The 24,534-nt window shown below is 36.5% G+C and overlaps 1 protein-coding gene across 3 annotated transcripts in view; it reads left to right on the top strand.

Annotated features, from left to right (window-relative positions):
• LOC411038 overlaps positions 1-24,534 on the top strand; it is an 89,912-nt gene that overhangs the window by 43,320 nt on the left and 22,058 nt on the right. For 2 of the 3 annotated variants that reach the window (XM_016911877.2, XM_016911876.2), the window contains exon 3: positions 19,243-19,335. In XM_016911877.2, the coding sequence (XP_016767366.2) occupies positions 19,243-19,335 (93 nt within the window). Of the gene's footprint in view, positions 1-14,509; positions 14,869-19,242; positions 19,336-24,534 lie in introns of those variants that run through there. The other variant, XM_006562338.3, reaches the window with a different exon arrangement.

Raw genomic sequence — 24,534 nt, 5'->3', positions numbered from 1 at the left:
TTGAATAACCGTCTCAACTTCGATAGTACTATTACATTCATAAATAGAGATGTCAGCAACATACTGTGCTGATCTCGATAAAATTCTCTTCAAAGTTTATTCGATTCTTACTCATATAAAATACCTTTCATTCTCAATAATACGATTCTTTGAATAAAATTTTACAATATGAATCGATAATTTTTAATTTTTTTAATTTTTCCAAATCAATTATTGATAAAAAAATATATATATATAAAATAAGTATAATATTGAGATAATTTCTCTGCATCAAACCATACTTATTAATCTCCTCTCATTTTTTCTCTGATTTTTATTTCAAAGGGACTTCATTTTTTCATATATCGGGATTTAATAAATTGATAAACGAACTGCGAAGATAAATCTATCTAATGTTACAGAACAGAAGCGACATTAATAATTCATAGGCCTCATAATTCGTAATTTTCTCACTATCATCAGCCGCGTTACGTTACAAGCTTCTTGCAATTACCATTTCCTTCCATTATTCGGTGGAAGGAAAAAAAAAAAAAAAAGAAAGAAAGAAAAAAATTGAATTTCTGAATCGAAAACCGGTATGTGACAATCGGTAGATCCATCGACGGAGATACGTATCCTCTCTATTGTTGGGATGCTCGACGCGATCTAGGAATAATGAACAGGGAATGCCGATGCTGATTTACGCCTACGCACGCACGAGTCCACACCCCGCACGCGTAAACAATACGCGGCGGATCATAAATCATCCCGATAAACGAGCGATTGTATTTTTCAGTGGCCGTTCAATATTCCTTTGTTTTTCTACTTACTTACGCTGTTGTAATCATCATATTCGCCTCTTTTGCAACGAATCTTTCGACTATTCATGGATAAAAAAAAAATCTAAAAGATAATACTTTGTTACTCTAGTTTTCCTTAAAAAAATATCTTTTTTTTTTGCATTACATTCTTACAACAATGAAACAAAAGGTACAATTAAGTAATTGAAAATTCTTGCGAAATATCGAAAAACCTGGAACATTGGAACAAATTTGAGTAATTCGATTCAATAATCCTACAATCGTAACGAAAAATACGAATGTTACTCCCCAAAAAAAAAAAATCTAGGATCATAAGATTGAAAATAAACCTTTTTCCATAAGAAAATGGAATGGAATTAATCAAATCGCATCGCGAGTCAAGGTGAATAGCATGGGTCGAAACTGTTGTCCATTTCGAAAGCGATCGCGAGCGTGGCGGGAAAAGAGGCACGTAGGTGCCAGCTGTGAGTAGTACTACGATCACGTAAACCAACGTGATCCAAGATGGCATCGGCGGGTCAATATCCTGGGCTAAGCCCGAGGAGAACGGCGTCGTCGATCCTGCGCGCCAGTCTCGGGGAAACACCGCGGGAAGGCGCCACTGAAAGCCTTTTTAATGGGAACTGGTTTCCAGCCGCGACCATGGACCGCACGCTTGCGTTTCGCTTGACCTCGGCTCGAAAGCCGAGTCGAAAGAACAAAGGGCTTACGATGCTACTGGTTTCCACGCTTCCCGCCAACTTCTTCTTCTTTCTCTTCGACATTTCGAGTATCTTTTCAGATTTAATTATATCCTTGATGGATGGATTATCTTGTTTTCCTTTTTTTTTTAAAGAGAAAGAGAGGGAAAGGAAGGGGGAAGTTGCGCCAAGAGAGGTGGCTGGTGAGTCAGCTGATCGGATGAGGGAGAATTATGTTACGAAAGATCGATGAATAATCGAATGTTGAAGAATTTGCGTGAGGAGGGGAGGGGAATTAAATTGTTTGTAATTAATGATGCCTTTGTTGGAAATAATAGTGATATAAAAATAAATGGATTGGTTGAGAATGAAATCGAAGATTGTAATAAGATTGTTGATTCGAAGAATATTTAATAAATTGTTCCATTAAATTTCTTTTAAAGAAGAACTAAATCTCTAAAATATTTCTGTAGGAAAGATGTTACATCATTAAGAAACGTGTGAGTAAACAGAACAGTTTTTCACGATTAATTATCGTTTTCAAAGAAAAACATTTTCCATTGCGTATATTTACGATTGTTTTTACAATGCAGCTCTACGATTCGTGGTACTGGCTTAAGGATCGTAGGTATTCGAGTTACATATCTTCCAGGAAAAGGGACGCTCGCAGGGAGAATCGAGATCTCGTGGCGAGGTTCCAACATGGCGGCATCGCATCGCTTCCCGCCATAATTCCCGGCATTGAAATCTCCGGAGGATTCGAGAAATCGCGGCATCAATGGAAATATTTCTCGCTCCCTTGCTTTTGATAATCGTTTTATATTCGTTTTTTTCTTTTTTTATTATCTATTTCTTCTCCAAGAAGTTGCAACGCTAAACAAAACCGAGATGTCGCGCAGGCATGAGATCATTCCGACTTATTTTCGCTACTGACGTAGCATTCAAGCTTCAAGTTGTTGCGGAAATAAATTAGATAATAATATTTTTTCCTGAGTTAAAAATAACTTTTAATTAATTCTGCAAATTGAAACTGTGCAAATATATTTCTTTTCTTTATTATTTTTTTTTTTGTATAGCTATTATTTTCGTTGAAAGGACGAGAATGAAATAAGTGAAGATGTTCTAATGCGTGTTGAAGTGAACGAATAATGATAGTTCAGAGCTTCAGAAGTAATAATTGTGCAAAACTGTTTCCATCGCGAAGGTTAGACTTAACACGTTAAGTCTAAACAGCACACTTACTAGAAACATAGTTTCCTTAATCTAGGCAACAAAGAATTACTTTCATTGTTTCTAAAGTAAAAGTATCTTACGTATAATCTCGTTTCGAAGGATCACCCACATATAGATTCCAGCCTACGTAAAGAAAATTTATACAATCGTGCAATTCATAAATTGAATTTATATATAAAATACCTTTCTGCTTTTAAATAACAAATGTTCCTGAAAAAAATTAATAAACATCCAACAATTTAAATTAAACAAACCAACATCCAATCCAAAATAATAATCTCTATCCAATATCATCTCATCGACTTTCTCTATTTCATCAAACACGCCAACACATCCAATTGTCATTCGTGTTCTCCACAACCACACTTCTACCATCTCCGCATCCTCAAACCTACTTACAATCTTATCAAACTGTACCCTGTACCCTGTCTCTTTCCTGTTCAACCCCTCCTCTCAAGCTCCACCCTCGCGATCCTGTATCCGTCTATCAATTTCTGGCTACGTATCAACACCGATCGCGTCATAAACATGGAAGCACGCGGTACAACATCGGCGCGTATGCAGCACACTTTTACTCCAGTTTGTATCGTGAAACCGGTTTTCTCTCTCGTAACAGGCCACGCTAGCCTCCTTTAGCTCGGCTACACACCGTCGTTCCCCCTTCTGGCAACGTGGTGGTCACCGTGCTCCTTCGAGAAAACCGGTTCTACCGATCTTCCTCCAACCTATCCTCCCCCTCTCTCCTCGTCCTCGACTCCCCGGTTCCCGATTTTTCTCGGGTTCCATGGCCTCCTGCGGGCTACGAAAACAACGCGGCAACGGATTTCCTCGGCTACGATCAGGGACAACCTTCTTACGTGGATACGTCTCCTCTAGAGAGAATTTTCTTATTTCGTGTTTTGTTCCATGGAATGTATGTAATTAATTGGCTTTCTTTCTTCTTTTTTTTTTTTTTGCTTTCGTGAATGATTTAATTGTGCGCGATTGTTGGAATAAAATGAATTGGATGGATTAGATGAACAAATTATAAATGCATAGGTTGTTATTAATTCTTGATACGAAGATTAAAGTTTTGTTTCAAGTTCATCGATTGACTTTTGTTTCAAGTTAAACTTGAAACTTATACAAGATTGGATAGGGCGAAAGAAGTTGTTTAGAATTTGTTGAAAAATAATTTCCTTCTTGATTGTTAAAAATTTCTTTTTCATTTAACAGTTATGATTAATCTTAACCACGACTTGGAAATCATATAGTAATGAAGCCATGTTTTTCTCGCATTCCTCTTTTGTTTTCTCCTAGAAAACAGTTTTCTGGTTAAGAAATATCTCATTAAAGGTCGATAATTGAAAGTATGAGTATGCTGTTCCTATAAACTCGTTTCCAGATCAACGCTCTGATCTAAAAGAATTAAAAGATGGAATCTGGTCGCATTCAACATATCTCTTCAATCAACATATTTGTATCATTTCATTGCTATCCAGATCTGCTTTGAAATAATCAAATGATTTGCATTCAAAATATTTACAATCCAACACAATTGTGCAATTTTTATATAAATCATAAACGGTTTAAAAATTCAAATTAAAATAAATTCTCAAGTTCTTTCATTCTCAATTTCACGATAATATATGCATTCTCTATTATTCTATATTTTTTTAATATTCCTCTTTTAAAATTTCTCAAATCTTCGTTTCCATCATCCTTATTTTTTCGATTTCTTCGATCGAAGAAATCATTTCTCTCTCTCTCTCTCTCTGCTCATAGATCATCATATTCAGTGCAAATTGTCTGCTCTCTTGCAAAATCTCTTCTCATTTGCGCAAGTTCCGCTCCTTTGCACGAGTATGCTCGCTCGATCGGAACTGTTTTCTTGCTCGCATGAATCGAAGCACGATGTATCCAGACGTAAAATCAAACTGTCTGAATCTTCAAAATGTGGATATTTATGTAAATTGGTATTTTTATGAACGTAAATGAATATGGAATTTATAATAGTGATTTGTTTCATCTTTTAAATATTATACTTTGAATATATAAATTAAATACTAAAAGATTCTTGCTTTAAGATATTAAGTAGTTAAAAGTTATTTCATGGTAATTTTGATTTATGATTCCCCTGTGTTTTGACCTATATTCTTGAGAAATTGATAATTAAAATATTATTATATGAGTATTTAATTTATCATATAAAGTACTGTAAATAAGTTTATTAAGTAATTTGGGTAGATTGGTTAATTCTGAGTTAGCAAATCCATGTATTTAATTAATAACCCAGAATCCTATTTTATTTATTGATAAAGGGAATGGTGTATGATCTCAGAATAAAATTCTGTCAAGGATAATGTGTTTCTTACACTTCTTTATGAATCATCGAACGATGATTCTTAAGAAAACTCGTTCAATATTAAATATATAAGACGAGAAAGAATACATCATTACCTATCTCGTCTTTTTTTATCTTCTATCAAACAATTTCAAACCTTTAACCCATTTTAGCATTCTAAAATCTACATAAAATTATACATAATCAATATATTCTAAGCTTTCAAAAAATATTTCAAATTACCTCGTTATCCACTATATCTAATTAATTCATCAAAAAGTTTCTTGGAGAAAAATTAAAATATTAAATTCCATTCCTCGAACGAGGCCAAGATACTACTACTAGAGGGATTAATTAATTAATTAAAATACAAATGTAATCCATTTACTTCCTTCTCCATCTTCTTCGTTCCACGCACTAAAAATAAAGATCAGGATTAATTGAATCAGAAACACAGAATTTTGTGTTTATCGCACAAATGGATCCGTAATCTTACAAGCCCTTAAAGTGGCTCTACATCATCGATGCGAGAGAGGATAATTAACGCTATTTACCCGATCGTAGAAACAGAGGCTCGTTCCACGATATTTCAACGTCTACCATGGTAATCTCGGCTCGTACCCTCGACGCTTTTCGTCGGTCCAGCGGCATCGAGTCTGGGGGAAACCTGTTTCTGTTTCCACCTCCTCCCCTTTCCTCCTCCGCTTTTTTTCCTCCTTTTGCTTGGAACGAGCGGCGCACGTGCGAGCACCACCTCGATCAAGAGGCTAGAAAGCCTCGGATAGAGGGACAAGAAAGCGAAAGACGAAGCAGGCTGGATGCTGCTGGGTCATTTCGGTCCGAGATGGAAAGGAGCCGAGTTTACAGTTTGGGGGGAACCTGTTTTGGTTCCTTGGGTAAAAATAGGGTTACGCGGTTTAGATTTGGAAACTTTTCAAGATTTATAAACGAATTACGACCTTTTCATTCTCTCTCTCTCTGGTTTGTAATATGCTATGAAGAAACATCAGGATTATATTAACAACATGTAATTAAAATATATTTTGATTTTCAATCTTTGATAATGAAAATAATATAGAATTTTTCAAACTCTAATTTCATTATGATAATATAAGAAATAACTAAAACAAGAATTCAACAAGAATATATTCTATTCGAATTGAAGAAAGTTTAATTAATAATGTTAATCCCATCGAAAAATTTTAATTTTCCATTCAAAATCATTCGACGATCATTTTTAATCGCGACTGGATGGATAAGGATGGAAATAATTAATGAACGTTCTCCGCAGAGAGGATCCTGATATCGTAGCCACGATTTCAAATAAAACGATTTGCTCCACGGTTTGCTCTATTTATAGAGAATCTTATCCCCGACGAAAGACGATCATTTATCTCCCCGAGTCATTTCTGCGTCGTGTTTCGCGCGTTTCTTTCTTTCTCTTTTTCTCTCTCTCTCTCTCTCTTTCCTTTTTTGCCTCTTTTGCGAACAGTGAGAGGCGCACGTGCGGTAAACGGCCATTCGGATGGCGAAAAGATCGTAAGAGTAGAGATATCTGTCGTTTTCTTGGTGAAAGGATCGCTCATGATTGTGCAACCAATGACGGCAATCATATAAATTAGCGAGTGAACAAGCGACATTCGGATTCGAGGAAGAGCATGAAAGAAAATTCATCTGTGGTTTCCCTTTTTCTGTTTGGGAAATATTTATTCAGAATGATTTAGAGATGGAGATTTGTTTGAGAAAAAGTATGAAAAATTTAATCTCTGTTTCGTTTAAGAAATAAAAAGGATCTTTCAGAGATTTGATTTTGAAATGAGATTAAAAATTGTATATTTAAAAGCCGAGTGAAATTATAATTAATGTTGGATCTTACGAATAAATACATAATTTAGAGAACAATTTTTATCGATTTAACGATTTTCCTTCCTCGACTTGGAAAACGTTTTAGAAGTTACAGCAGTTTAATGCGTTTAGAAGCAATTTACAAATGAGACTAGGAATTACTCTGTCCAACTGCAGAATGTTTGATGGTAGGCAGATGAAATATTATAGGCAATTGAAGTTCATAATGATCTTATGAAATTTATGATTGTGAAGTTCAGTTGGTGGGTTGTAATGGCCGGAGAAGATGAATGTTGTTAAACAATTTTTAATTATAAGATTAATATGATTTTTCTTTAAACAATTTTAACAATATTTCGTATAATCAACAAATGTTTGTACAATAATAAAATAATCATTATATATCCACAACGATTTAAAAAGATTTTCACTGTAAATATTATTTATCCAACAAAATCTATCTACACAATCGTCAACATCGTTATCAAAGACAGAAATACCTGCATCACTAACATTGATAAATAACCACTGCCAACGCATTCATTCGAAATAATATGCATACAAATCGCGAGCATTTCTCCATACGCTTTCAATGACACAATCATTTCAAAAGATCGCGTCAATAATTAGTATCTCAAAAGATTCACATCAAGATGAATCAAGATGAATGTTCAAGGAAATCGATTTTTCAGAGATTCAGAATCGAACTGAGACGAACACCGTGAGTGAATATATTGGACGAACCTGGTAAAAAAAAGCAATTTCGAAAGCACAGGTGCACCGATTACGCTTTTCTCTTCACCGGTGGCCAAGCCAATATCAATGCGCTCGGTTTACCGCTTCTTCCTGTTCGAGAGCGAACAGCACGTGCGCTGTCGAAGAAGGCGAAATGTCAGTGGCCTACGTCGCTGCACCTTTGATCTAACCGAGTCTCGTCGATTTTTTCCTCATCGAAGAATTTATTTCTCCTCTTTGATCCGAAACATTTCTTTAACCCCTTTCAATCTTGCTTCTTTCTTCCTTTCTTCCTCTGTTTGACGAATAGAACGTTATATCGTACATTCAGATTTCTCTTTTTAATTTTTGAGGGACTGCAGGTTGTTATATCTTATTTTTTGACGTATATCATATATATATAACTTATGGAAATGAATGGATTTTTCTAAATTTTTCATCTTCGTGCAGAATCTTTTATCTCGTTATATCTTTCCTCTTCTTTCAACTTATAACTTCGCAATCACAATTCTTCGAATCAAAAATAATTTGTCAACTTGACAGAATCATCGAAGATCTACTCCTATCTCCTCACGATCGCACGAATACTATCGAATCGTCCCATCGCTGAATTAATTGTCATAAAGTTCAAAGAAGGTCTGTCGAAAGGTGGGACACGAATCGAACGAGGGGAGGGCCGACAATTTGATTTAACGCGGTAGCATAGTTTGCCTTCGCTCGGATGTCACCGGAGGGTGCAGAGGTCAATCAGCCGTGTTGCAGGTGTTGTGGGGTCATCCAGTCGGGAATAAATGTCAACGTAAGAGGCACGCATTCCCGGTGCTCATCCTCGGCCACCGATCCTCCGGTGAAAGGAAAGGGTTTCGCATCCAACAACGCGTCCAACCGAATGCGAATGCGCAGCCCGTGCTGCCCCGTGACTTTTCGACCCTTCGGGTGTCGTTGCTGTACAGGTTAAATTAAGTAGGAACGTTGCTCGAGGTTTTTTGCAGTTGTCGAACCGAGCTTCCTCGCGTGTATCTTTCGTTTTTTACCTTTAGAATTATTACCGCGCGCGTGCGTGTGTGTGCGTGTAAGTCTGTCAGGATTTATTGTAGTTTCAAGAGTTATCAAATGGCAAACAAATATCTTTTCTTTTTTTTCTTTTCGTTCATACGGATTAGATTCTTGTTTAGTTTGTAATTGGATTCTTCCTTACTCAGTTTCTTGCTCAATTTTATTCCATTTAATTTGAATATTATACTCGAGCATTATCATCGACATTTTGTAATTGCAATTTTTCGTCATTTATTACATACAATATATTATTAGTATGATTACGTATATTCATGATGCATGTATATCTTATTTTCACTTTGAACGTGACGTATATAATAACTTATGGAAATGAATGGATTTTTCTAAATTTTTCATTTTCGCGCAGAATGAAATTTTCTAAACGAGAAATTCAAATATTTACATATACATTAGAATTTCAAGCAACGTCCCGTGAAGAATCTGGGAGCAAGTGGAGCTTGGCCCCAGTGCTCTACGTGGACATTATTTTAAATGTAAATGGCGAGACGAGATCGTAGGGAGCAACAGATGAGAGGTGACAGATCGGTGGAGAAGATCCTGAAAGTCGGAATGATTCACGTTGAGCGTGGTCTTGGAATGAAGCAGGTAGCTTAAAACCGACCCCTGCACCGACTTGAAAAACTTTTACCTGCTCCCTTTTGTGCCTAACACCGAACCTGCGTTCCCCTTTTCCAGTGCATTAGCGCCGCTGAATGTCACGGAGCTTCTGTGACACCTGCGTTTTGAGGGGGCTGCAGGTTGGAGAAAATTTTTACCTTCCCGACCACCTTCGTTTCGAGAGATAAAAAAAAAATTCTGACCGAATTTTCTACGGAATCAATCTCTTCTCGCAGCACGTGTTCGTTTCGAAATTTAATATTCGAATCGATTTCGAGTCACCTTGATTCCTATTTGGATTAAAGTTAAAGAATCACTTATTAATTTTATAATATTGGATAACGAGATAGAAATATTTTAATCTTGAATATCGGATAATACTTGAGAATATAAAGAATATAAAAAGAATGTAACGACAGCTTGTTAATTTTTCCTAGCAAAATTTGAATTTCCTTAGAGAAACTACCCTCTTTGTGAGAACATTATTTCGTTGATTATATAAATTTTATTAATTTCAAACGCTTGTTACAACGAAAGTGAAACTCAAACGTCACGAAAGGGAGGAAAAATCGAAGGACACGCACTTACCACCTGCATAGTATCGAAAGGGTATTGCGTGGCGACAGATGCGCTAGTGAAACCCTGCAAGGGGTGTGCATATCGAAAGGCAGTTGAATTGCTGCCTGGAACGTGCGTGCCACGTATTTAACTGCAATATCGGCAGAAAAAAAAAAATCGAACGGCTGCGTTTCGCGCAGAACAGACGCCAAATGGCGAGAAATTCGGTGATCTTGAAAATGGCATCCTTGGATAATTTTAAACCGATTTCGATCTCCGAGATTTAACATTCTCTCACGAGTTATTATCTTTACCAATAAATACCATATTATCGTCCGTTATTCCCAGAAAAAGAAATTCATAAATCATTCATATTATTTTTATATAATTAATACTCGAATAATAGTTTTTAATTAATACTTAAACAACAGTTACGGATTAAGTTAAGAGATTAAATTTTTTAATAATATCGTTTCTTCTTAAAAATTTAAGCGTATTATCAATAATACCGAGAGATTAGTTTTTATCCCATACGGGGTTCGGCACATTGAAAACTCGCGTCGTGACGACGAAATGAAGTTTCATTTGTTTCAGCACACTTATGCACACACGTCGATTCTTTCACGCATCGTATATCGGGATATCGTAGAAAGTACTGTTATGTCTTCTTACCATTGTGCCTCGCGTTTTAATATTACCATTGTGTACCGAGAGCTAATGAATAAACGATACGCCGTACGTGCTGTCAGCAATACGATACAACCTTAATATGCGTTTCAAATCGTTACTGATTCGAAATTGAATAGTAACACCGTGGATAGATAGTCGAGATTTATTCCACGCTTGTTCCTCTATTATTATCGAATAACGTTCGCGGAATCGAATCTCTCCCTCCCTATCTTGTTTATAATGAATACATTAAATTTAGAAGATTTTTTTTAAAAAAAAAACTATTAATAACTCCGAAAACAATTAACTTTTATTTTAATAATCTAGAAATATAATTTTCCAACGCAACAGTAAAATGTTTCGAGCATCCAATTCAAAATTTTTCTATCTTTTCAAGATTTTAAAAATTCTTCTAATAAACAGAGCGATCTTGAAATTGAAATTGGAAGAATATTATTATTAAACGAGCGATTCTCGACAAAAAGACCTGGTAATTGTCTAATAAATCAAATAATACGTCAAGAGTGTACGATACTAATAAACACATTGCAAGCACAAATATCGAGACATATACTTCTGTATTCGCAAAGAATCCGAAGGTGCGTCGAAGTAGGGTAATGAGTTGCGCGCAAAAGATCGCAAGCACGCGGGTTTCAATTACTTTCTCAAGCAGACATTGTAACCGGTTCATCATTCGCAGCTTCGAACTATTCGTGCAACTCGAACAATGGCTGTTGCATTCGTCGCCCACGTTGATTTTCTGTTCTGAGAAGATGCGAATATCTCGGTGCAATACGACGAGAATCTCAAGAAATTCTAAAATTCATTCTTTCCATTTTTCGAACATTTTTGAAGAAACCTTTCCAATTATTGCCAAAAACCTTCTTTTTTTATATTTTAACCTCGAACCCAAAGTGACGAAGAGCAGAACGATGTTATCCTAAACGAAGGGGAAAAGAAGCATCGTGAGGACCTTCGAATACTTAAAGACAATTGTCCGCGTAGGAGGTCTGCAAAGTATCCGAGAGTAAAGAGAAGAAGAGAGGGCAGTGCATGGCCGTGAGACCAACAGCCTCTTTGTTATCGCTTCTCATTTTACTCTCAAAGAAAGAAAGTCTTTCATTGTTGTTTGGTCCAGACAGGCGGCGTCTGGAAATCCTCAAACACCGCCGGATCTTTGAAGAAAATGGTTTTTTTTTTTTTTTTTACTTGCTCGGGAATATCGCTTCCTAATTGACCTAAGACCTTTGGGTTGAGAGCACTCGAGACGTACTACCTGAATTGTGGCTCACATTTCAATAAGATTTAAGATTTTTACCGGAAGAAGAATCTTCTGATTTTTGTAGTACGGATTTCTAAGAAAATTTGGAACTCTTCTTTTTGTTTCGATGTTCGTAATTTTTATGTTCGTGTGAATGTGTTTAGAGCAAATGATTGTGTGTAAGTGATCCATTCACTTCGCCAAATAAGAAGCAGTTCCAATTATCTCCAATTATTTCCAATTTCATGTATTACTTTATACGGTGTTTTATAACATTGAGGACCATTAAATTAAAGTAGAATTTGTACGAGATTTTTCTGCTCGTTCATTATTCGAACCTTTATTGGTAATGTTCTTTTTTTAAATCTCTTTCTCAATGGTTGTTTAACTTGTATTATAAAGAATCGTTCTAGATTCAACGAATTTCAAACATTAATTTTTATCTCAAAAAATATTGTATATTCTATTAGTTAATAAATACGATTTGATTAACAATCGAAAAATTCCTTTCTCTTTTTTTAATTTCCAAATTTAAAATATTATTTCTTACGATTTTCTGTTTCACGTTTGATTCGAAAGCTAACTTACTCCAAGAATCCAAGCATGGCGCCATGCAAATATAAAGACCGGTTGCGAAGGCGTCGTCTAAATCAATTCTGTTTCGTATATCCACTTGGAACTTGGTTAAAATCGACTCCATTCTCCGCCGAACTCTCAAAGTTCTCGCATCTTATCGATCGTAATTCATGAATAATTTTTTCCAATCATTAGTTGCCTTTAGAAAAAAAAAAATAGAAAAGAAATATTATTATATATTTTTCTTTCACTCAACACGTGTCATAATTTACACGAGAAAAGATTTACGATTCTGCGAGAGTAAAATATTTTCCATTATTAGAGCGATGTAATAATTCTTAGACCTTTCTTTCCATTGTACCAGTTGTTTAAAAAAATTTGCTGCCGTTTATCGATTCGCCATATGGACTCGTACATATTGTATGGTGGAGGATAATTGTTATTCTTACTGGTGAAACGCATGTTACGAACGAATTGGAAACGTTTCGACGCAAATTTACCTCTTTTTTTTTTCTTTTTTACCAACTTCAATTGGTTAAAATTATAGTTCCTTCTCGCGAAGAAATGAGTATATTTGCTCACCACTCTTTCTACAAACATTCGACACAAATTACTTTATAAATTATAAAGTGGAAAAATTTCAAAAAAGTCAACATGCTTTTGTAACGCTATCTTTGAAAATTGTCTAAATAACAATTTATCATTATATCGAAATATAAATTAACCGATGAACCATGATCCAGAATCATGATTACAAATATGAAAATTTTATAAATATCATAAAAAACATTCGAATACGGAACGTAAAAAATCGATTCTCATTGACGGCCAGACGCTCCAAACGAGGCTCATGTCCGATTAATATTAATGCGGTCACACGTACGCGAATACTACGTGTCCATTCACCGACAACGCGTCGCCGACACGAGAAACGGTGAAACACGGTTGCACAAAACTCTACTCGATTCACACGCCCCCGTTAAAAGGGTCCCCGCGTAAATTGCCCCGGGACGCTAAAACGTAAAAATTGGTCGTAGATAGAGATCGGCAAGAGGGGGAGGAAGGAAAGGAGGGAGGGAAAGAGTTCCCAAAATTACTCATCCTTTCCCGAATCAAATTGCGTAACAATCTCGTGGCATCGTAGCGTAACGTAAAACGCTGTCAGTGTCGTGATGGGCTCTCCCCTCCCTCTCCTCTTCCCCTTTGTCATCCCCTCCGCCCGACCTCGTGTCGCTATACGCTCATCGGTGTCCCCTTATTCCCCCGCCACAATGCCGGGCCTCTTCCGTGGGCACCACTTCCCCTTTCCGCTCGCTCGAAAACCCGGCTCTCCCCACCCCAGCGCCCTTTTCCCTTCCCCCCCTCCCCCTCCCCACGTCGCGTCACAACTGACCCCGGGCCTCTCACCCACGCTGCGGCCCTCGTAGTAAAAATGGCCGCGCCGTGTGTGTACTGTAGTAAACAGCAGGGACGTATTCGAGGATACGATTTTTGTACAAGATCCCCTCTCGTGGGATTTTATTTAAGATTTCGATTGGAATACTCGATTCTCCGTTTCTTATTTCGTCCATTCGCTTTGTTAATGGATGATGGACAGCTAATAGATGACATTTCGTTTTCTCATTAACGAAATATGGAAATATTCTCAACTATAATTTGGAAATTTCTTTATTTGAATTTTATCAGTTATTTATATAAAAAAGGAAAAGAAGAATTCATACTTAATATTTCTTTTAAATTATGAAATTAATTCTTTACATATTCTGGATATAAGAAAGAAGAAACGCATAAACACGTTTCCATTCCATTTGTAACATTTGAAATTATATTCCTATCCCTTCTTAATCCTATTCGAAGGAAAACCGCCTCTTCCACCACCCTCGCCAAACACATCGATCCTGAGAAATCCTGAAAAGAAATCCTCGACCACGTAAACAGAGAATCCTCGCGATACAATACGGATACGAACGACTGTGCGTCCCTGAATCTCCAATCTCCCCGTCCACAAGTGTGCACAATATAGCGTACTATACGGCGCTTACTATAGCTCGTACCAAGAACCGGTACTATAGCACGGGTCCGCGGTTGTGCTCGTTTCGTTTCCCAACCTGTCCGCAGGAGTCCCACGGGCGCTGGTGTCGGCGCGGACCGGTCCCAGCCCTATCCGGGCATTGTTGCATCGACGCCCGGCTAAGAGAGTACTTGTTGCTTTGCGCGCAACCCTCGTGTGTCATTTTGTGCGCTCGTGTTGTTCGTTGAAAAAAAAGAAAGAAAGAAAGAAAGGAAGAAGGAAAGGAAAGGAAAAGGCTGAATCATGAGCAGTGTTACCTTTCAAATCAGCCCGTTGAAAATCGATCGTGGATGATCTCGAGGAATCGTTGCACGGTGAAGGAGAAGTCGCGAGACGCCGTGGTTCGAGGAAGGAGCGGGTCGCGCCTGTGCTGGTGGTGAGGAAGAAGGAGGATGAAGCAGGAGCAAAGACCGAGGAGGCAGGCCCTCTTCCAGATAGCCAAGGTTTGAATTTTTCTCCAAGTTTGTATTTACAGTTGGTACAGAATGGTATCGTCTCGATTTTATATCGCCGGTGCATAAGACTTTTCTCTATGGCGCAGCTCGACGCGCGCTGAAATAACGAGTATACCGTTACATGTATCTCGATCCTCGAGGCTGTGTACCTGTTGATTCGACGGCCAGGTCGGGCTTGTTCAAAGCGTATATAAGCAAGCTTTGCTTGGGGAACTTGTTGTTCGGATGAAATTTGTTCAGACGATGATTTTCACGTCGTGATATGGAATTTTGGGGACAAGGTTGTGGTTGTGGTTTGGGCTGGTTCGAGGTGTAGATGGGTTTTTTTGAAAGTGTGGATATGCGGTTAACATATTGGGAATTTGATATATCTGGGTTTTGTTTCCTGTATTTAGATAAGTTTTTAAATTACATTTTTAAATAATTTTTCTAATCCATGATAAGTGATAGTAGAATTTTGTTATTTTGTAAGTTTGCAATCGATTAAACGAAATCGTCGAATATCTTTAATTCCTTTAATGCAATAAACGATAATATTGACTTTCAAAAATTTCCATTCACGGACGCGTGAAGCTTTCTCTATAAAGTTTCTCTCACAATCGGTGTCTCCGCGCTCAAATTTTTCGTGATGTGAAAACGAAACGAGCTTTAGGCTTTCGTTTCGTAACGAAATTATATACACGTGATATTATTTATCAAGAAAAATTTCAATCAATGTAAATATGAACTTGAAAGTCAATACTTGAACAATAACCTGATTTCAATTCCACAGCGAGATTATAACACATAAAATCTTCCAATACAATTTGTCCATAAATTTAATAAAATAATCTCGATTTTTAAAAATTCTATTCCACGCGAAATGCATAAAAACAATCCTTCAAATGATTTCAAGAATTTCTCTTTCTCCATCTAAATATGTATGTGCGCGAACGAGGCCCGAAACAGAGGGAACTCGAGTCGGCGCACGTTCAATGGAACCCGTTCGCGGTTTCGAAAGGAGCCAAACCGAACTACAAGAGGCGATATTCGCTCGATACATCGATAATAGAACACAGGCAACGCAAGGTTTCATTAAGTCGCAAGAAACACGAGCGCTATGCGGCCGAGTTGCGCGATCCATTTTCCTCTCGTTTTCCCGTCACCTTTCATCGTTGCAATCGGTGAATGAACACCGTTTTTTCTTTCTTCTTTTTTCCCCAAACTCTCGATCAAACGCGTTTCCGCATCAGCACAAATTTTTCCATTTAGATGGATCTCGCGATTAGTCCATTATGGCGGTATGGAAATCGCGTGAAATTGTCGGTTACGCATGCAAATCGGGTACACGTCGGTGTGAAACGAGCCGCTCTCATGATGAAATCGCGGCGAATTAATACGCGGCCAATACTGTGTGAAGGGTTTTTTCTCATTGCCTCTTTTTTTGATAACAGAATTGAAAGGAACGAGTGAAGGAGGAAAGAAATTGTTGTGCAATTGGATTCGAAGGAATTTTTGTTACAATCTGAGTGAGATTTGAATGTGCGAGAGGAGAAGAAAAAAAGTGGTGGTTAATATTTCATGTTTTTCCAATTTTGGAATGAATAGTATGGAGAAAATTGTCTTCGAAAATTACAGGATTTATAGCACGTGTTACTCTATGAAGAACGTGAGTTTCCAGTACGAGAATTACGGTACATTTTAAGTTGTACTGAAATGTAGAGAAAAAAAGAATTAAAAGAGTTCTTTTCAAGTGCGCGTTTCATGAAACGAAGGTTTCGAAGTCATGCAACAATAATTAGGTATTTAGCACAGTCTTAGTTTGTGAAGTGTGAATTTAATTCCCTCCATTACGAATTTATTCGTTTAATAGCTGGAAAAAATGTCGAGATTTGTTACAGAGAGATTCATTAATTAACGATAACGATTGTAAGTAGATATAAATTAATTGCAAAGATAATTTAAAAAAAAGAACGATGATTCGATCGAGTGAAAGGAAATTATCGATTGACTTTCGCAATGAGTTACTTCATCATTATAAAACCATACAGACAAGCAATTGGACGTTCAGAATGAATTAATCGAATATATATCGTATAACATTTCCTCATTAATTGCTTCACACGCTGATCACAGTGTCAATTAATATGTATCGAGGTGTGACCAGTATTATTGTTCGTAGAGTACAATAGATGTAACAATAAGACTCTGTCATAATTATACTAATTTTACTACATTAGTCTTCAACAACTCTTTATCTAAATCTCAAACAGTTATCTTTCATTATGCCTTCATGATTGATGCACATAGATTATTAAAAATGTCATAACGTATCATTTTTGCCTACGTACTCTTTTTTTCCTTTATCGATAAAACGCTTCCTTATATTATTCCAATGCATATTCCGTTTTAGCTTTTCAAGAGAGAAAGAGAGAGAGATGTTCGTAATAACTAAATCATGTATTTGCCTTTCAAGTATTATACTACGACTTGACCTGAAAGCTATATTGATACGCTCCTAATGGAAGAAGGACCCTGGTTCACCTGTTGGATCCCACGAGTCTTTCAAAACACATCCATTCAATGAAAACACTTTCCCGCCTATATACATGCACACCTCACTTGTGGATCTTCCTTTTACGATAAGGCTTAGAGAGAGAGAGAGAGAGAGAGAGAGAAAGAAAAGAGGACGACATGGATCTCTTGATACAGAATGAATGAAATTATTCCATAAATTCACGGATCAACGTTCTTTCATTTATATATTTAACTCAACTCGATTGATAAATATAATTCTGAAGGAGAATTTTTTTTCAGAAAGATTAGATACGTTGCAAAAATTGTTAAAAAGAAGAGATAAGATATTATTACGAAGGATTAGTTCGAATATTTTTAATTTGCAATTTCTAACAGAATCATTTCAACGACGGAACGAGCAAGAATAAATGCATCTTTGAAATCTGAATTAATTTTTTCTCAATTTAAGAAGTCAAGTATTACTATGAGAAGTTGATTAATTTGTTTCCAGATGAATATTCATAAAGGGTTACAGACACGCCAAAGTGTACTTTTAACACTTTATTTTCCACGCTTCACACTCGAGTGTCTCCTCCTTGGTGGAGGGAAAGGATTTAATTAGAATTTACAATGCCAATGCCAATTCTTCCTCGGTTAAATCGAATCAACCCGGTTCCTCTTGGCGTACAAATGAATCGAATTAACTTCCAATAAATTTCGTAAATAACCTGACCCACAAAAGTGGCCAGCTAGGCTTCCAAGTCCCGCCTTTCTTCTTCCAGGCAAAATTATATTAAAGATAATTAAATCCTGTTATAAACGCTGTTTCGTTGCGATCTCTCGAGTTCTCCAATTAACTTAATTGCACGAAAAACAATTTATTCGTTGTACTTTTCTCCCCATTCGATTATCGTTGTAAAAATTCTATTGCGTCAAATTGACTTGTCCAACGATATTACGTATTAATTGGACACATAATTTCTATAAAATTATATTAATCAAGAATTATTGTTATTACGCCAATTACAATTTTTGGTAATTGTAAAAACATATCCAACATTAAGAAAACTGTATTTAAAAAAAAGATATTGTATCGGTGACAATATCGAATTAATTATCGTCATTTTCAATAGGATTCCAAAATGATACAGAGTTATGATTCGTTGTAATTGCCAGTTGAGGTGAATGATTTTTAGGAATACACCGGATATTTGGTCAGACAGGCCGGAAAGGCGAAAATAATGTTCCGCTATGCGACAGGACATGGCCCTCGGAAATTGTGATTTACTTTCCCTCGGAATAATAATGCGTTCACGATACGGTGGGTTACTATCGTGCGTGGTTAGATGTTGCTCGTTCCACCCAACACGTTGTCGCATTTACATACTTCCTCATATTGCGCATACGCCCATGTGTTATTTATTTATTTCTCTTTTTCACTTGTTCAACGCACACAACGCCTTCTCAGAGATTTATTATTAATTAATTATTACTCACTGTGATGAGGCGATGCGTCACTGAAGCGATAATAATATCAGAGATTTAACAGAGAAATTTATTGTCAACGATGAGTTTGATAGTTTCTTAGAAATATTTTTAAAATTCAATTATTTTATTGTATAAAATTCTGGAATAGAAGAATTTCTGTTCGATTCAATTTTAACAAACGTGATAATATATAAAAATACTGTAAAATTTTCATCAAAGCACAGTATTTTCTATATCCAAAAAATGTATGTATCTTCAAATTTTCAAATTTAAGACTTTGTTGTTAGACGTTAAACGAAAATTTGCTATACGATTTCGTTAGATTTCGTGTCGATCTTTGCTCATTTTTTAAAAAAAATTCATTCCCTCACGTTTCAGGTGTTATGGCACCTCGATATCTTCCGGCGGAGTTTCAGGGAGCTTTCCGGACACGCCTGCATGCGGGAATCCTGCATCTTCTGCGCCCTCAAGGTAAGCTAGATGGATCTTTTTTCCCAACGTGTAAAACGAGAAAAAAGAATGGGAAGCTCATTAAAGATCTGGGGACCTGACTAAACATAATTCCTTGAGAAAAAGACTGGTTGGATGGAAGACTGTCTCGTCACCGGATATTATTTACTAAAATCCATGATTAAACGGACAAATTGTCCGTGAAAGAGCAACATTTTCTTATTTCATTTAACATTATCCATAATGAAACGAGAATGGAGAGGAATGCGTGGAATTTCGTTGCTGCCCTTGGCTCATCGTTTGGAAATCTACTGATTAGATTTCCTGTCTTGATACGAATAGCTGTTACGATCGACATTTTTATACATCAATTTTTGGTATCTCAATTTTTCAATACGTTCAAAAATATTACACGTCTCCATGCACTATAAGAATCAATCGATCGTGTCAAGTAATTTTTCACAAAATTGAAAATATATATATATATTAATCTTTAACAAACTGGCGACTTAAGTTTTCATTCTAATTAGAATTAAAAAATTTTCAAAATTTTTTGATAAATCGATTTTATTTAACAACAAGCAACGACAACTCTATATACAGATATCTCGGTTTCATTAAAAACCGCCTTGACATCTTTACGTATCGACGAGCTTCGATGATTGGCCAACAAAAGCGGGCAGCCTTGAATGGTTTTCGCGTGCAGCTTGCCGGAGAGGTGTTGTGTCGCATCGACCGATCTCGCGGGCTCCCACGAAGATAATGAAAACTGCGAGAGATGGAGGAAACGGGACGAAAGTGCATAGGCCGTAACCCTCTCGAGGGTTCCAGGCGAGCAAGCATTGCCTTACGACTGTCTCCAGCGCCAATCTCTCGTATAGATAATCTAATCTTGGGGAAAAGAGGAATATTTCTCTTGGTTTATTGCTGGCTGGCATTGAATACTTGGTTGGAGTAAAATGAGAAAGATTGGAACGAATTTTTTGATGAAAAGTGGCGAAGCATTTCCATTGTATTTTTTTAAAATTGAAATCCATCTGCAATTCGGTTGGATTTTTTGGGGCGAATTTCCTCGGATTTTTTTACGTAAAAAAAAGATTTCAAGAAGGACGATTGAAAGGAGCGTTAGATTCAAAAGTGAATCGTAGTTCCTCGAGTGTTTTGTTAGACTCTTTCGGTTCACTGATGAAACCAGTTTCTACATTAGCGCGAAGGTGAAACTGGTAAAGTCAAACTGGTTCTTTTAAGTCTAATTTTAGCCCTATTGAATAATTGCAGAAAAGGTCAACAAAGACACCTTTTCTTCTTTTTCTTCTTCTTTTTGTATTTCTTCTATCTTTAATTTTATATTTTATAATTATATACACGTTAATTCAATTTATCAATTTTATAAATCTGCAGCTTAACTTTCTTGATAAACTTGAAATATATCGTCAAAGTTTTTTAAAATTACTTTGAGAAATTTCAATATAATATCATTTTTTTTTCTACTGTTACGAATAACACAATTTTTAATATTCCATAGAGTACGTCCCCTTTCATTATCTCGTCGAATAAAAATTTATATGGAAGTCGACCAAAATAGATGGAAATCATCGCGTAATCGAAAGATCTACACGCAAGTCCCGTGCAATTGAACTTCGATAGAGAGAGGCAGCGATGGTAACGGGGCCCCCAGACTTTTCTCCTCCAAAGGAACACGTTCCCAGGTGTTCCCTGATTGGTCGAGGGAACGGAAAACGCCCCTCCACGTCCTCCCAGGTTCATTGTAGTAAACGCACAGCGAGTAAGACTTCTTGGAAAGCGTGGAACGAAACGAAACGAAACGAAACGTCGCGTCGCGACGTCTGCTCCCTCCTGATGTTGTTGATGTTGAGAAAAATACGCATCATACGGATCCTCCCAGGTGTTCCCACGGGGTTAATTAGCAATCTAGTGTGTTAATTGCCAACAGGATACCCTGTTTCGAACGTATAAATAGGGCTTAGCCTCCTACACACTGTTTCTTCCTTGCAATTTTTTATTTTTTTCATTCCATCCTTGCGATTTCTAACCTTTGAGGCAGGATTATCGAGTTCGTTCTTCGTTGTTTTTGAGGGGAAAGAAAGGTTTAAATATAGGCTCTTTGAGAGAATTGGAATTGGAATATATGCGAATTATATGATTGGGAAATTATTTTTAAATTCCTCTTTTGTTTATAATAAATACGCAAGCTTTGATGATAGATCAAATTGTCATTATATAATATAAATTATGTAACTTTAATTTCATGAACCAGTAAAAAGTAATTGAAATTTTTTTTATCTTAAGATCTGTCCTCCTGAACTATTTCAATTTTCATTCTAACACAAATTTTCTCTAACACGAATAACCGATTGATTTATGAATGGATAGAATGTAAAATATGCACAATTTCAAGATGAGAAAATTGAAAAGAATGGTTATTCGCAAGCGTCAAATATGAAAGTTTTTTCCGAGAAAAGGAAGTATCTCCGCATACCGAAGGAGGGGTACGTGTATCATCCAAGAATTCGACCTCGAAATAGTTGGTGGTGATTCACCTGGGACATATTCAAAGGGTCGAAACACCTTCGGGGTAAAAAAACCATCTGGAATTGATCTTTTTTTCTTTCTCATTATTTTCGTTGCTTCTTTGACTTTACGACTATGAGACTTGACGCACTTTCACCTCACTCTTTTAAACCGCAACGATTATTGTTGCAATAAAAATTTTTTTTTGCTCGCCTCCGAGACACTCGGTCTAAATGATTTTCTGTTGATAGAATCATAAAAATACCTCTATCTTCAACCTTTCTTTCATTTCTTCTCAATCTTTCAAAGTTCAGATAAATTTCACAATTCAAAGATCATCATCGTTTCGTACAATTTTCATATATTCTTATTTCTCGTATTCATCTTATCCAAGTTATTCTTTTCTTCTAATTTTATTCGAAATAATTTCTTTTACTCTCTACAACAATTTAAATCCATTTTTGGACAATCTACGTTATCAAATATCGTATCTAAAAGTAGTAAAAAATCTCGAGAAACCACGCCCAAACATTGACCTTCGATTCGAAACCTATCCCAGTAATGGTGAAACACATTTCAAGCAATCGCATTCGACATCGAACCGAATGCACAGCTCGCATTATCCTTAATGAACTTTTATTATTGCACAAAATCCCGTTACGTCGATGTTATCGAAGAGGCGCGCGATTAAGGGAAGAAGAAATTTTATTAATTTTTCGTATAGGAAATACAGTTACCGTCGTCCCGGTCATAGATAATGACCGGTCATTTGGGCAATTGGACACCATTATCAGGGATGTTTGTCCTCCAGATGAACAGTTATACTAGACGTAACACCAGAGTCCAGTCAGGAATTTATTCTCGTTTTATCCAATGCTAAGAGTACGATTTGCGGTGCAATTGCGGTCAAACTCTGTTTCCGGAAGTCTCCAATGGTTTCTCTTGAACTTGTATCTTTGCGATCGTGTAGAGAACTTTCATCGATAATATTTCTCGACTCTCCGTTCCACCCTTGAACTTTACCAATTGAATTGTTCCTATTTATGATAGTATAGAATTTTGATAGATTTTTTTATATTAAAAAAGATAATCGTTTCGTACCTCCGTGCCACCCTTGAACTTTGCCAATTGAATTGTTCCTATTTATGATAGTACAGAATTTTGATAGATTTTTTATGTTAAAAAAAGGTAATCGTTTCGTACGATATTAATTTCGTTTCGTGCTTTTGAATTTACATTAGGATAGGAAGGAAATTAATCGTTATACTATTTTCCTTTTATCGATTTCCTGTTTCTTTTATGTCATAATTTTTATAATAAATGATTACGTTCTTCGATATTGTATTATCATTGATAAATGATAAAACAAATTTATATTATCGATACATAATTTTCCAATATTTTTCAAGTATAAGTGAGATATGAGATTGATTGTGAACAAATATAATTGTATTTAGTAATACTAGTCTCTAAAATTTTACTAAACAATCTAATCCAAATACTCGATAATCGAAGACAACTATTAAAAATGTAAGAAAAGAGGAATTAAGATATATAATTGCGATAAGCGTACAAGAAAGCATCGAGTTATTGTAAAATGAATATTCCCTCTAGTTATTTCCTTTTTCGCGCTTATCCGACAGCCAACTTCCTGCATTAAAGCACACCACGTACTCGTAGGTGTCATTCCATTTTCCGCAAACAAGTTTGCACGTTCCAAGCTGATATCACGCGACGAAAGTCTCCTTATCCAGCTCCATTCACTTCTCCTTATTATTTAATAATCGCGAATCGTGGGCGTTCAAGAGCGTAACACAAGTAGCCGCTTAAATTGCGTGGGCCCTGGTACTATTTCCTTCTTCCTAAACAAAATGGCATAGTGAACGAAGCCTCGGCACAAAACGCTTCGTTTATATGAATATTTAAGTGGAAGCGATCCCTCCTACGTTTCGAATCCTGTCTCTCGTCCCACCGGAAACCACGCTTTTATCGAGTTTTTGGGGACTTTGTTCACGATTGCCTCGTGGATCGCATATTTATTCGTGTATAAAATTCATCGTTGAGGGGCATCGCAAATTATACATTCATCCAATATCTATTTTCTAAGAAAACAAGGAAGGTAATCATTCGCGGAAATTATTTCCATAAATCGTACAAAGAATTGAATCTTCTTGCTTGATTTATTTTCTTCCATAAAATATCTTGTGAAAAATATTGAATATATATTGTATCAATAAATATTGAATCAATAAAATAATATTGTATCAATAAAAATTTGTCAGAATCAAAAATTTAAATCGACAAATCTCTGAATGAAATCCACAGCCTCGCCTCCACGAGGACACGATTTGGTCAGATAAATTCAAGCGTCCACTCTTTCGATGCGTCCACTACGCCTTTTTCGTCCCTTGTACACCATCTTTACGCGTTGGTGACACGACGGGGCCCAATCGTATCTCGTATATCGGGAGGCCCGTGGAATATGTAGAACTGGCTTTGTCCCAGTGCTCGTAGTACGGGCCTCTCGTATTCTCGTACGATTCACGTACACCTTCACGACCACACACGGATAACCGTTCCTCGTGACTGGCGTTAATTCTACGTAGAGGAGTGGTGGACCTCAGGGACGTACAGAGCAATTTTAATGCGAGATTGTGCAGAAGCTGAAGCTTGATCTTTCGTGAAAAT

Source organism: Apis mellifera, linkage group LG4 (genome assembly GCF_003254395.2).
Source record: "Apis mellifera strain DH4 linkage group LG4, Amel_HAv3.1, whole genome shotgun sequence".
In the NCBI taxonomy this organism is placed as follows: domain Eukaryota; kingdom Metazoa; phylum Arthropoda; class Insecta; order Hymenoptera; family Apidae; genus Apis; species Apis mellifera.
Note: the sequence above shows the minus strand (reverse complement) of the source record. Positions and strands in the feature narration are given on the sequence as shown.